Source organism: Oncorhynchus masou, unplaced genomic scaffold (assembly GCF_036934945.1).
Source record: "Oncorhynchus masou masou isolate Uvic2021 unplaced genomic scaffold, UVic_Omas_1.1 unplaced_scaffold_2228, whole genome shotgun sequence".
NCBI lineage: Eukaryota > Metazoa > Chordata > Actinopteri > Salmoniformes > Salmonidae > Oncorhynchus > Oncorhynchus masou.
In genome coordinates, this window is record NW_027008702.1 from 26,972 (window position 1) to 40,683 (window position 13,712).

At 44.5% G+C, this 13,712-nt stretch overlaps 1 protein-coding gene across 1 annotated transcript; it reads right to left on the reverse strand.

The window, feature by feature from the left end:
* Positions 1-9,085: 9,085 nt before the first annotated feature.
* Positions 9,086-13,374, reverse strand: LOC135533118 (extracellular calcium-sensing receptor-like). The gene is made up of 11 exons (XM_064960528.1): positions 13,145-13,374; positions 12,746-13,037; positions 12,229-12,471; positions 11,977-12,075; positions 11,493-11,808; positions 11,238-11,410; positions 10,852-11,082; positions 10,325-10,448; positions 10,037-10,230; positions 9,651-9,929; positions 9,086-9,514 (listed from the first exon to the last, which is right to left on the reverse strand). The coding sequence occupies exons 1-11, from the start codon at positions 13,372-13,374 to the stop codon at positions 9,086-9,088; spliced, it is 2,610 nt and encodes an 869-aa protein (XP_064816600.1).
* Positions 13,375-13,712: the final 338 nt, after the last annotated feature.

Sequence of the window (13,712 nt, forward strand, 5' to 3'; positions counted from 1 at the left end):
AACTGCCATCGATAAGAGACAATACTGTGCAGCCATATTCATCGACCTGGTCAAGCCTTTCGACTCTGTGTGGTGGTATATTTCTGCTTTACCAAATGCGGAGAGTTTCAAACCACACACCAGTCAGAGTTATACTTAAACTACATCTTTAATAATAATAAACTTTGCAATAGCCTTTTTGACTTTCAATGATGCGCTATCTCTAATGAACCATTGAAAGAGACTACAGAAAAAGACAAAGATTATTTTATAGCCAAGAACACCCCTCTCAACTTACATGACGAACCACAGATCTTAGGAACTGTTCATAAAGAAATACTTTTTCTTGAGAAAGGAGTATCCCTTAGCCAGATAACATTCGCTATAAATTATCGTTCAGTTTGGTCCCTCAGACGAGGTTCTAATCTCGTTCCTGGTACTTCATAGTACAAAAACACCAACTCACCCAATGGCATATATCAATTATCAACTCTAGATACTCCCATCTCAAGTAAACCCCCTCTTGACCCCACTCCTGAACAAGCTCACTGAGGGGAGTGAGCCTCTAGGTCATACACTGTCCCAGGATAAGTGTAAGATCAGAGAGGGCATACAATGTTTCCAGACACTGCTATACACCTCCCCCCAATGGGAAAAGGAGGGAGTGACAGGCGCACAGACATTGTGGAGACTTTGGTTCCCCATTAATCACGCCATCCCTTCTCATGGTTTAGGAATAGGTAAAGACACATTCACATATGAAGACAACATTCCATTCCTTTCTCTTCCCTTTCTGATATTCTGCGTAGCACCAGGGACATGTGAAAGACAAGTCTGACCTCTCCCCTCTCTGGGCCCCAAGAGACTGAGCCCCAGCTTATGGAAAAGTGCAACTGCCAACACTGTAGTCCAAAAGGATACATTCTAGTGACAAGTATCTCACATAAGCATATTAAGCAAATAAAACATCTTAATTATCTATGTTACCCAACTAAATCTGATTCATCCGCCACATCTGTCAATCACCACATTCTTATTGGCAGACTCAACAGCCTTGGTTCCTCAAGTGACTGCCTTGCCTGGTTCACCAACTACTTCTCAGATGGAGTTCAGTGTGTCAAATTGGATTGGAGGGCATGCTGTCCGGACCTCTGGCAGTCTCTATGGGGGTGCCACAGGGTTCAATTAACGACTCTTTTCTCTGTGTACATCAATGATATCGCTCTTGCTGCTGATGATTCTCTGATCCACTTCCACACAGACAACACCATTCTGTAAACTTCTGGCCCATCTTTGGACACTGTGTTAACTTGTTGAGTGTAGGGGGCAGTATTTTCGTTTTTGACTAAAAAACGTATCCATTTCAAACTGCCTATTTCTCAGGCCCAGAAACTAGAATATGCATATAATTGACACTCTAAAGTTTCCAAAACTGTCAAAATATTGTCTGTGACTATAAAATAGCTCATATTGCAGCCGAAAACCAGAAGGAAAATCCAACAAGGATGTGCTGTTTTTCCTGAATGCTCTCTGTTCCATTGGATGCCTTGCCTCCTAGGGGACACTATTTTTATATTTGGAAAAATAACGTTCCCAAAGTAAACGGCCTATTTCTCAGGACCAGATGCTAGAATATGCATATCATTGGCAGATTAGGGTAGAAAACACTCTGAAGTTTCCAAAACTGTCAAAATATTGTCTGGGAGTATAACAGAAATGATATTGCAGGCAAAACCCTGAGGAAAATCAAATCAGGAAGTGGCTTCTATTTTGAAAACTCCATGTTCCATAGCCTGCCTTTGCTTCATTTAAAGGGATATCAACCAGATTCATTTTCCTATCGCTTCCTCAAGGTGTTAACAGTCTTTAGACATAGTTTCAGGCTTTTATTTTGAAAAAAGAGCGAGAAAGATCACATCGTGTCAGTGGATAGCTGGGTGTTCGCAGAGTTTTGCTTGAGCAACAGAGTGGGGCAGCCATTGTCTCTCCCTCTCCTATTGAAAACGCTACAGTCCCAGTTGATATATTATCGATTATATATTTTAAAAACAACCTGAGGATTGATTATTAAAAAAAAACGCTCGAGCCTGTGAATTGCTGAACATAACGCGCCAAACAAATGGTTGGTATTTTGAACATAAAAATAATCTTTATGGAACAAAAGGAACATTTATTGTGTAACTGGGAGTCTCGTGAGTGCAAACATCCAAAGATCATCAAAGGTAAGTGATTTAATTTATTGCTTTTCTGACTTTCGTGACCAATCTTCTTGGTTGCTAGCTGTTTGTAATATTTTGTCTACTGAGAGATATGTTCTTACATAAACGCTTGTTATGTTTTTGCAGAAAAGCTGAATTGAAATCTGACGCGCCAGATGGATTAACAACAAGCTAAGCTGTGTTTTGCTATATTGCACTTGTGATTTCATGAAAATTAAATATTTTGAGTAATTTAATTTTAAATTGGCGCACTGCAATTCAACGGGTGTTGATGAAAATGATCCCCCTAACAGGATGGGTGTGTCAAGAAGTTAACTAACCTCCAAACGAGATTCAATGACATACAACTCTCCATCCGTGGCCTCCAACTGCTCTTAAATGCAAGTAAAACTAAATGCATGCTCTTCAACCGATCGCTGCCAGCACCTGCCTGCCCATCTAGCATCACCACTCTGGATGGTTCTGACTTAGAATATGTGGACAACTACAAGTAACTGGGTGTCTGGTGAGACAGTAAACTCTCCTTCCAGACTCACATTAACTTCTTGACGCTACCCATCCCTTAACTTCTTCGATATAGGGGGCGCTCTTTTAATTTTTGGATAAAAAAACGTTCCCATTTTAAACAAGATATTTTGTCACGAAAAGATGCTCGACTATGCATATAATTGACATCTTTGGAAAGAAAACACTCTGACGTTTCCAAAACTGCAAAGATATAGTCTGTGAGTGCCACAGATCTAATGCTACAGGCGAAACCAAGATGAAATTTCATACAGGAAATGCCCCAGATTTTGAATGCGATGTGTTCCAATGTCTCCTTATATGGTTGTGAATGCGCCAGGAATGAGCCTACACTTTCTGTCGTTTCCCCAAGATGTCTGCAGCATTGTGACGTATTTGTAGCCATATCATTGGAAGATTGACCATAAGAGACTACATTTACCAGGTGTCCGCTTGGTGTCAAAATTATTGCGCAATCTCCAGCTGCGTCCACTTTTCCATTTGGTTCAGAGGAGAAAGGCAACTGCCACGAATGATTTATCACCTTGAGGATTGATTCTAAACAACGTTTGCCATGTTTCTGTTGATATTATGGAGTTAATTTGGAAAAACGTTTGGCGTTGTAATGACTGAATTTTTGTTTTTTTTCTTAGCCAAACGTGATGAACAAAACGGAGCAATTTGTCCTACACAAATAATATTTGGAAAAACTGAACATTTGCTATCTAACTGAGAGTCTCCTCATTGAAAACATACGAAGTTCTTCAAAGGTAAATTATTTTATTTGAATGCTTTTCTTGTTTTTGTGAAAATGTTGCCTGCTGAATGCTAGTCTTAATGCTATGCTAGCTATCAATACTCTTACACAAATGCTTGTGTAGCTATGGTTGAAAAGCATATTTTGAAAATCTGAGATGACAGTGTTGTTAACAAAAGGCTAAGCTTGTGAGCCAATATATTTATTTAATTTCATTTGCGATTTTCATGAATAGTTAACGTTGCGTTATGCTAATGAGCTTGAGGCTATGATTACGCTCCCGGATACGGGATTGCTCGACGCTAGAGGTTAAGCGGGATAATTGTCATCAGCAACCGCTGAATAGCATAGCGCCTCAGTCAAATAATATTACAAAAAATATTCATATTCATGAAATCACAAGTGCAATACTGTAAAACACAGGTTAGCCTTTTCTTAATCCACCTGTCGTCTCAGATTTTGAAATTATGCTTTACAGCGAAAGCAATCCAAGCGTTTGTGTAAGTTTATCAATCGCATGACAAAACATTAAGTACACTTAGCATCAGGTAGCTTGGTCACGAAAATCAGAAAAGCAATCAAATTAATAATTTACGTTTGATGATCTTCGGATGTTTTCACTCACGAGACTCCCAGTTACACAACAAATGTTATTTTTGTTCCATAAAGATTATTTTTGTATCCAAAATACCTCAGTTTGTTTGGCGCATTATGTTAAGAAATCCACAGTAAAGAGCGGTCACGACTCTGACGAGCCCGGTGCAACGATATGCTGCTTCCTCGGGTACAAGCCCAGATCCCCGTGATTTGCGTGAGGAGGAGGCAGAGAAAAAGATGCCAATGTGCGGACTGCCTTCTGAGAATTCGTAGGCGATCGAATAAACCCCCACTTCCCTCCATTCTGCTAGCAAACGTGCAATCTTTGGAGAATAAAATTGCCGAACTACGCGGAATAGTAAACTACCAACAGGACATTAAAAACTGTAACACCCACACAGAGACGCATACCAAGCTCTACCTCGCCCTCCATTTGGCAAATCTGACCATAATTCTATCCTCCTAATTCCTGCTTACAAGCTAAAATTAAAGCAGGAAGTGACTAGATAATAAAAAAGTTATCAGATGAAGTAGATGCTAAGCTACAGGACTGTTTTGCTAGCACAGACTGGACTATGTTCCGGGATTCCTCTGATGGCATTGAGGAGTACACCACATAAGTCATTGGCTTCATCAATAAGTACATTGATGACGTCGTCTCTACTGTGACCGTACTTACATACCCCAACCAGAAGCTATGGATCACAGGCAACATCCGCACTGAGCTAAAGGCTAGAGCTGCTGCTTTTAAAGAGCAGGACTCTAACCCGGAAGCTTATAAGAAATTCAGCTATGCCCTCCGACGAACCATCAAACACGCAAAGCTTCAATACAGGACTAAGATCAAATCATAATACACCGGCTCTGATGCTCGTCGGATGTGGCAGGGCTTGCAAACCATTACAGAATGCAAAGGGAAGCACAGCCAAGAGCTTCCCAGTGACATGAGCCTATCAGATACTTCTATACTCACTTCAAGGCAAATAACACTGAAACATGCATGAGAGCACCAGCTGTACCGGAAGACTGTGTGATCACGCTCTCAGCAGCCGATGTGAGTAAGAGCTTTAAACAGGTCAACATTCACAAGGCCGCAGGGCCAGACAGATTACCAGGACGTGTACTGTGAGCATGCGCTGATCAACTGGAAAGTATCTTCACTGACATTTTCAACCTTTCCCCGCCAGAGTCTGTAATACCAACATGTTTTAAGCAGACCACCATAGTGCCTGTGCCTTAGAACACTAAGGCGCAGGCACTTTGAACACTAAAGTGCCTAAATGACTACCAACCCAAGCACTCACATCTGTAGCCATGAAGTGCTTTGAAAGGCTGGTCATGGCTCACATCAACACCATTATCCTTGAAACCCTAGACCCACTTCAATTTGCAAACTGCACCAACAGATCCACAGATGATGCAATCTCTATTGCACTCCACACTGCCCTTTCCTACCTGGACAAAAGGAACACCTGTGTGAGAATGGTATTCATTGACTACAGCTCAGTGTTCAACACCATAGTGCCCTCAAAGCTCATCAATAAGCTAAAGACCCTGGGACTAAAGTCCTCCCTCTGCAACTGAATCCTGGACTTCCTGACGGGCCGCCCCCAGGTGGTAAGGGTAGGTAACAACACATATACCACGCTGATCCTCAACACAGGGGCCCCTCAAGGTTGCATGCTCAGTCCCCTCCTGTTCTACCTGTTCACTCATGACTGCACAGCAAGGCTCGACTCCAACACCATCATGAAATTTGCTGATGACACAACAGTGGTATTGACTGACGACAACAAGACAACCTACATGGAGGAGGTAAGAGACCTGGCTGTGTGGTGCCAGGACTCCCACCTCTCCCTCAAGTGATCAAGACAAACGAGATGATTGTGGACTACAGGAAAAAAGGACCGAGCAGGCCCCGATTCTCGTCGACGGGGCTGCAGTGGAGCAGGTTGAGAGCTTCAAGTTCCTTGGTGTCCACATCACCAACAAACTAACATGGTCCATGCACATGAAGACAGCTGTGAGGAGGGCACGACAAAAACTATACCCCCTCAGGAGACTGAAAATATTTGGCATGTTCCTCCCATCCTCAAAAGGTTCTACAGCTGCACCATTGAGAGTATGCATCACTGCCTGGTATGGCAACTTGTTACGTTCTGACCTTTATTTCCTTTGTTTTGTCTTTATTTAGTATGGTCAGGGCATGAGTTGGGGTGGGCAGTCTATGTTAGTTTTTCTATGTTTGGTTTCTGTTTCGGCCTAGTATGGTTGTCAATCAGAGGCAGGTGTCATTAGTTGTCTCTGATTGAGAATCATACTTAGGTAGCCTGGGTTTCACTGTTTGTTTGTGGGTGTTTGTGTCCGTGTGAGTGTTTGTCGCCACACGGTACTGTTTCGGTTTTGTTCATGTTCACATTTATTGTTTTGTATTTTATAGTGTTCAGTTTATTTAATAAAGTAATCATCATGAACACTTACCACGCTGCATCTTGGTCCGATCCTTACTCCTCCTCAGACGAAGAGGAGGAAAACCCTTACACAACTGCTCGGCCTCCGACCTCAAGGCACTTACAGAAGGTAGTGCGAACGGCCCAGTATATCACTGGGGCAAAGCTTCCTGCCATCCAGGAGCTCTAAACCAGGCGAGGCCAGAGGAAGGCCCTAAAAATTGTCAAAGACTAAAGCCACCCTCTTCACAGACTGTTCTACCTCCAAGCCATAAGACTCCTGAACATCTAATCAATGGCTACACAGACTATTTGCATTGCCCCCCGACCCATTCCCCATCTTTACATCGCTGCTACTCTCTGCTGTTGTCATCTGTGCATAGTCACATGACTCTACCTAAATGTACTACCTCAACAAACCGGTGCCCGCGCACATTGACTCTGTACTGGTACCCCCTGTATATAGTCTCCACATTGACTCTGTACCGGTACCCCCTGTATTTAGTCTCGCTACTGCTGTTTTACTGCTGCTCTTTAATTACTTGTTACTTTTATATCTTATTCTTGTCTGTATTTTTTGGGTTGTGACCTCGTCAGTGTAAGGTTGTATTTGACGCATGGGACAAATAACATTTTATGCAATTTTGTGATTTTATGAGGAACCAAAAAAGCACATTGGGAGTCTTACTCATTGATTATTGATGAAAGTACTGATGTCACGACTAAGAAGCAGCTGGGTGTTCTGGTAAAACACAACAGCAATAAACTCTTTCAAATCATAAGCACATTTGGAGGAATAATAATCATTCCAACTGCTGACTCACTGGCCTTTGCCAATGCCTTGTTCTTGATGACAATAAACTGCATCGGTCTAGCCACAGATAGCTGCAACACAGCTTTATTCTATAAATGACTAAATAGTCATTGTCCATTCGTAAATCTACACACAGTACCCCACAATGACAAAGCAAAAAGAGGTTTTTTAGAAATGAATGCAAATTTATATATAAAAAAACTGAACTGTCACATAATTTTCAGACCCTTAACTCAGTACTTTGTTGAAGCACTTTAGGCAGCGATTACAGCCTTGAGTCTTCTGGGTGTGAAGAGGGAGTGATGGGGAGTGGAGAGGTTCCCACAGTGGGTAAGCAGACAGCGTGAAGAGGGAGTGATGGGGAGTGGAGAGGTTCCCACAGTGGGTAAGCAGACAGTGTGAAGAGGGAGTGATAGGGAGTGGAGAGGTTCCCACAGTGGGTAAGCAGACAGTGGAATGTGCCTGTTTTCATTTTGCTATACGATGTGGGACAGATACACTCGCAATCACACACACAGACACACACACGCACACACGCACACGCGCACACGCGCACACGCACACACGCACACACACACACACACACACACACACACACACACACACACACACACACACACACACACACACACACACACACACACACACACATAAACACTGACTGGGTGACGAAGGAATCATGTGTAGGGGGTCTGTAGGTTCTGTGTGTCAGACTCAATACTAACTCTTCCAGCATGAGTAGACACTACGTAATCTTTATTGGTATTGTTCATATAGACGTGTTTATTTCTGACACATTATAAGAACACATACTAATATTAACAAAGTAATATAGTGAAGTTAGAGCAGGAAATGAATGTTTCCAAACAGAATGGACATTCCCCTGTTGATTATCGACGAGCCCTAAATCATGATATGAGCATGTGTAAGTTAATATTTGGACATCATGTGTTTCTTGGTGGTTTCTATTTGGACATCATGTGTTTCTTGGTGGTTTCTAATTGGACATCATGTGTTTCTTGGTGGTTTCTAATTGGACATCATGTGTTTCTTGGTGGTTTCAAATTGGACATCATGTGTTTCTTGGTGGTTTCTATTTGGACATCATGTGTTTCTTGGTGGTTTCTATTTGGACATCATGTGTTTCTTGGTGGTTTCTAAATGGACATCATATGTTTCTTGGTGGTTTCTAATTGGACATCATGTGTTTCTTGGTGGTTTCTATTTGGACATCATGTGTTTCTTGGTGGTTTCTATTTGGACATCATGTGTTTCTTGGTGGTTTCTATTTGGACATCATGTGTTTCTTGGTGGTTTCAAATTGGACATCATGTGTTTCTTGGTGGTTTCTATTTGGACATCATGTGTTTCTTGGTGGTTTCTATTTGGACATCATGTGTTTCTTGGTGGTTTCTAAATGGACATCATATGTTTCTTGGTGGTTTCTAATTGGACATCATGTGTTTCTTGGTGGTTTCTATTTGGACATTATGTGTTTCTTGGTGGTTTCTATTTGGACATCATGTGTTTCTTGGTGGTTTCTAATTGGACATCATGTGTTTCTTGGTGGTTTCTAATTGGACATCATGTGTTTCTTGGTGGTTTCTAAATGGACATTATGTGTTTCTTGGTGGTTTCTAATTGGACATCATGTGTTTCTTGGTGGTTTCTAATTGGACATCATGTGTTTCTTGGTGGTTTCTATTTGGACATCATGTGTTTCTTGGTGGTTTCTAAATGGACATCATGTGTTTCTTGGTGGTTCCTATTTGGACATCATGTGTTTCTTGGTGTTTCTCTCTGGTCTCAGGAGGATGATGTAACACTTTGGAGCAAACAGACAGAACAGCAGCCCAAAGCTGGAGGCCAGGATGGCAAAGATCTCTACAGCTACTGTGTACTTCCCAGGAGAGCTGACGTAGGCAGGGATGAAGGAGATCCACACGGCACAGAAGATCAGCATGCTGAAGGTGATGAACTTGGCCTCGTTGAAGTTGTCTGGGAGTTTCCTGGCCAAGAAGGCTAAGAGGAGACAGAGGGAGGCCAGCAGGCCGATGTAGCCCAGCACCAGAGAGAAGCCGACCACAGAGCCCACTTCACACTCCAGGACGACCCTCGGGCCCCGACCCTCTCTGCCCCTCCTCTCAGCAGGTCGGGGTGGAGCTAAGGCCAGCCACAGCACACAGATCAGCACCTGTGTAAGGGAACGGAGGTGGATGGAAAACTAGTTATATTGAGTTATCTTAATGAGTTATCTTGAAAACAAATAATATGGTCAATGAAGGAAACAACTACATTCCCATAGAATACAGTAAAAAACAGATGTTAACCTGGATGAGTGTGCAGAGTGAGATACCCATCCTCTGCTGGGTGGGGCTGAAGTATCTCATCAGGTTCTCTCCAGGCAGAGTGGCCCTGAAGGCCACCAGCACCACCACAGTCCTGCTGAGCAGACAGGAGATGCAGAACACAAAGCTTGTACCAAATAGGGTGTGTCTCAGCATGCATGTCCACGGCTTCGGTCGGCCAATGAAAACCAGAGCACACAGGAAGCAGAGCTTGAGCGACAGAAGGAGCAGGAAGCTGAGCTCAGAGTTGTTGGCTTTCACCTGGAACGAGACAGAGAAAGATAAATTAGACTGAGTGATGTCAGAAATGATGACACAATCTCATCTCTGTCCAGTACCTCTATATAGGATCATATGATTCAACTCACCAGGGCCGTGTGACGGTGGTAGAGGAAGGTGGCCAGGGCACCGGCTGTGAGTGTTGCCCCGGAAACTGAGATGACAGACAGAATGACGCCCATGGTGTCGCTATAGGAGAGGAAGTCCACCAGCTGGGGGATGCAGGCCGTACGATCAGGGTTGGACCAGAACCGCTCTGGACACCTAAAACACTCAACTGACCCTGATAGAGAAGGAAGAAGAATGATGACTCCAAATCAGGACCAATCAGGCTTGAGGAAAAATATGAATTGAAATCAGAACCGTTGATAGACTACCTGTTGTGTTGCTGATCTCTCCCTCAGCACAGGACAGACAGTCAAAGCAGCACACAGGCTTCCCCTTCTGTACCGCATGCCTGGTACCAGGGGGACAGTCAGCACTGCATACAGACACAAGGACCTACCAGAGGGGGGAGAGGAAGAAGTTATCATCATCATCATCATTGCTATTATCATCATTATTAAACACAGACACAGACAGGCTTGCTGGGCCCCTCTGGGGACTCTGCCAGGACAATGACCACACAAATATCTCACGTTCAGAATCATGTTGATGATAGAGCTTCCTGTCTGACATAACGTCCCACTGTTATTTTTTTGTTTTTTTTCCAGCTTTCCCTCTTCTGTATGTCTGCCTCAGTGTGATTAACTCAATAAATCTCACACACACACACACACACGCACATGCACGCGCACACGCACACACACACACACACACACACACACACACACACACACACACACACACACACACACACACACACACACACACACACACACACACCAAACTGAACAGTTCTCACCTCATCTCCGCTGCCCCCACCCCACACCACGTTATCCATGTCGATGTGAAACTGGTTGTCCGATCCCTCAGAGGACAGAAAATGTCCGACCTGGACAAACTCTGCCGTCCCCTCGGGGGTCACATGCCAGTTGATGATGTCATAAGAGGCAGGCGGATCACCATTCATGTCGAAGTGGAAAGATTCCCCCACAGGAGTACTGAAGTTCACGCCCCTCAGATAATGAACAATCTCAAAGAGAAAAGGGCATTGGAACAGGATTAAGAGTTAGAACCAGTTGTGGCTTTTGTTCTTTAGTATTCAAACCTTACAAAGTGTTTTCACTGTATCCTGACTGGAAACATTAGTATTCTTAACTTGAAAACAGATCAACATGTTATTCTCACCTGGCTGGGCTGAAGCTTCCTGATATCAGGGCACTGTCCACCATTAAAGACTCCGTCCCCTGGTCGACAGGCCATCATATCCTGTATGGCGTAGGCGATGGCGTACACAGCCTTGTACACATTATAGCTGGCTCTCAGCTGAGACACGTCAGCATACTGGCTCTGTCCCTCACCTAGGATTGACACTTTATTTTACTGAGATAACATTGGGAGTCAGGACAAAAAACTGAGATTTAGGTGTAAAGTCTCCCTCACGTATGACCTCTGACCCAGTACACTGTCGCCTGGACGGCAGTGTCACGCTGGGGTCTACCCCCAGAGAACACACGAACATCTCTTCCCACAATTCCCTCAGGAAGGGGTCAGACTTCTGGTAGTCCCCGTCTGGATGGAGGCGTGTTAGGAATGGCCCCAGGCCGGGAATATCAGCTTTCTTCAGGGCAAAACCAATGGTCCCGGCAAGAGAGGGCAAGTTTTTTGGGGAGGCGATAGCAGAGTAGGTGACCCAGGCCTCTGAGGCAATCCACTGCTTATCTGTAATGTTCTGACGGACAACCTCTTCCATCAGGGCCTGGAGAATGAAATCGTTAAAGAGATCTAGATAGTCAAGATGAAATGCATAATTATCAATATGGAAATGATTGTGTCTGTAAAGGGCATCAAGACACGGTAAGACACAAGGACACTGCTACAGCTGTTTTTCAAATCATTAACAGTACTCTGACTGGTAACTGCTCACCCCTGAATGACCCGCGAATCCAACAAATGCCACCACCACTCTGGCAGTAGATCCTCTGATGGTGTCCGCAATGTGCCTGATCTTTCTCTTAGACGGTAACTTGGGGATGACCATCAGTGAGAGAAAGGGAAGAGTGTCAGAGAAAATCAGAGAGAGCGTTTCTATTAGATTGGAAGAGAGGGGGAGTCAGAGTGAAAGAGCGAGAGCAAAAGAGAGAGAGTATACTGTCAGATCATCAGAGTGAGGTCATACCTTGGGGAGGACCTCAGAGTAGGCGACACACACCCCAGATCCCTGGAGCTCTTGGAGAAGCACCTGAACCCCAAACTTGCCATAGTCACCATCCTCTGACACCAGTCCCACCCACACCCAGCCCATCTGACGCAGCAGCTTGGCCATGCCCCGAGCCTGGAACGCATCGCTGGGTACGGTACGGAAGAATGAGGGGTACCTCCAGTTGTCACTCAAGCATGCACAACTGGCAAAGTAACTCACCTGGGAGAGAACAGAGAGAGAGATAGTACACAGAGAGAGAGAGAGAGAGAGAGAGAGAGAGAGAGAGAGAGAGAGAGAGAGAGAGAGGGAGAGAGAGAGATAATTGCCTATAGAGCTCCAAAATAGGAGTCAATGAGAGTGAGAATTATAATTTGTAAGAGGCAGATGGAGAAGGAATTAAACTTTAGAGAGAGGGAAATCTAGAAAGAGATTGAAATGTAATGTGAAGAGAGTCATCATCTCATCCCAACCTGTAATCCAACCCCTGCCTCACCATGGGTAAATCAAACGGCCCGAGGGTCTGTGCCACGACCATGGAAGCTGAGGAACGGGCATCCCCGATGATGACGGGAACCTCAGGGGTAGTGCCACACTCTGTGCCCACCACGGAGGCCTCCTTGCCGGTCACCATGGCTAGTGCTGCCCCCAGGGTGGTGCCCTCTGACCGGCATGTGTCAGATGCCAGGAACCCCAGGGTGAGGTTAGGCAGGAGGGCTGTGTCATGGTTAATCTCCTCCACAGCAAAGATCATAGTCTGGAGCCAGCGGTAAGCACGCTGGTTGAACCTGACAGACAGAAGAAAGGAAGAAACAGAGAGATGGGGTAACTGAATACACAATACCGTCTGGTGAAAACACAATGACAAAAATATGTTATCACACAAGCTGCGTACATTGTACATGTAGAATATCCCTTAATGCTCCTAAACTCCTGCTCTGGTAGAGGGGCTTCCCCATGGATGGGGAACAGGCCCCCAATGACCACATCTCCTGCCCGATAAACACTGCCGGAGACGGGCTTAGCTTCCAGCCGACAAGCCCCCTCTCCACCTCCATCCAGACCCCAGACAGACCCAGGGACATGGAGACAGTAGAGCAGCCACAGCCAACCACACAGGCTCATCACCTGGAGAGAGACAAGTCTGAAGACTGGGAGAGTTCTGTCACCTGTTGGAGAGAGACCAAACCAAGACCTTGTAGACAGAACACTCTGTAGACAGAAAGACATGAACAAAAGTGTTATCAATTAAAATATACACCATTCAACACAGACACCTGTAACCAGACATGTGAAACAACAATGATAGACACACAACCTTGTTCTGCTTCTGACCTACCTGGCAACAGTAAATCTTATCCTGGTGAGACAGACAGACAGACAGACAGACAGACAGACAGACACAGAAAGAGTGAGAGAGAGAGGATGAGTATCTGTCAGTCTGGCATCTCCTGCAGAGTGTG

Coding starts and splice junctions, on each gene's coding strand:
- LOC135533118 (XM_064960528.1), bottom strand. CDS start 13,374: ATGAGCCTGTGTGGTTGGCTGTGGCTGCTCTACTGTCTCCATGTCCCT. Junction 12,076..12,228: donor ACTCTGAGGTCCTCCCCAAG/GTATGACCTCAC, acceptor GTCATCCCCAAG/TTACCGTCTAAGAGAAAGAT. Junction 11,083..11,237: donor GGAAGCTTCAGCCCAGCCAG/GTGAGAATAACA, acceptor TTTCTCTTTGAG/ATTGTTCATTATCTGAGGGG.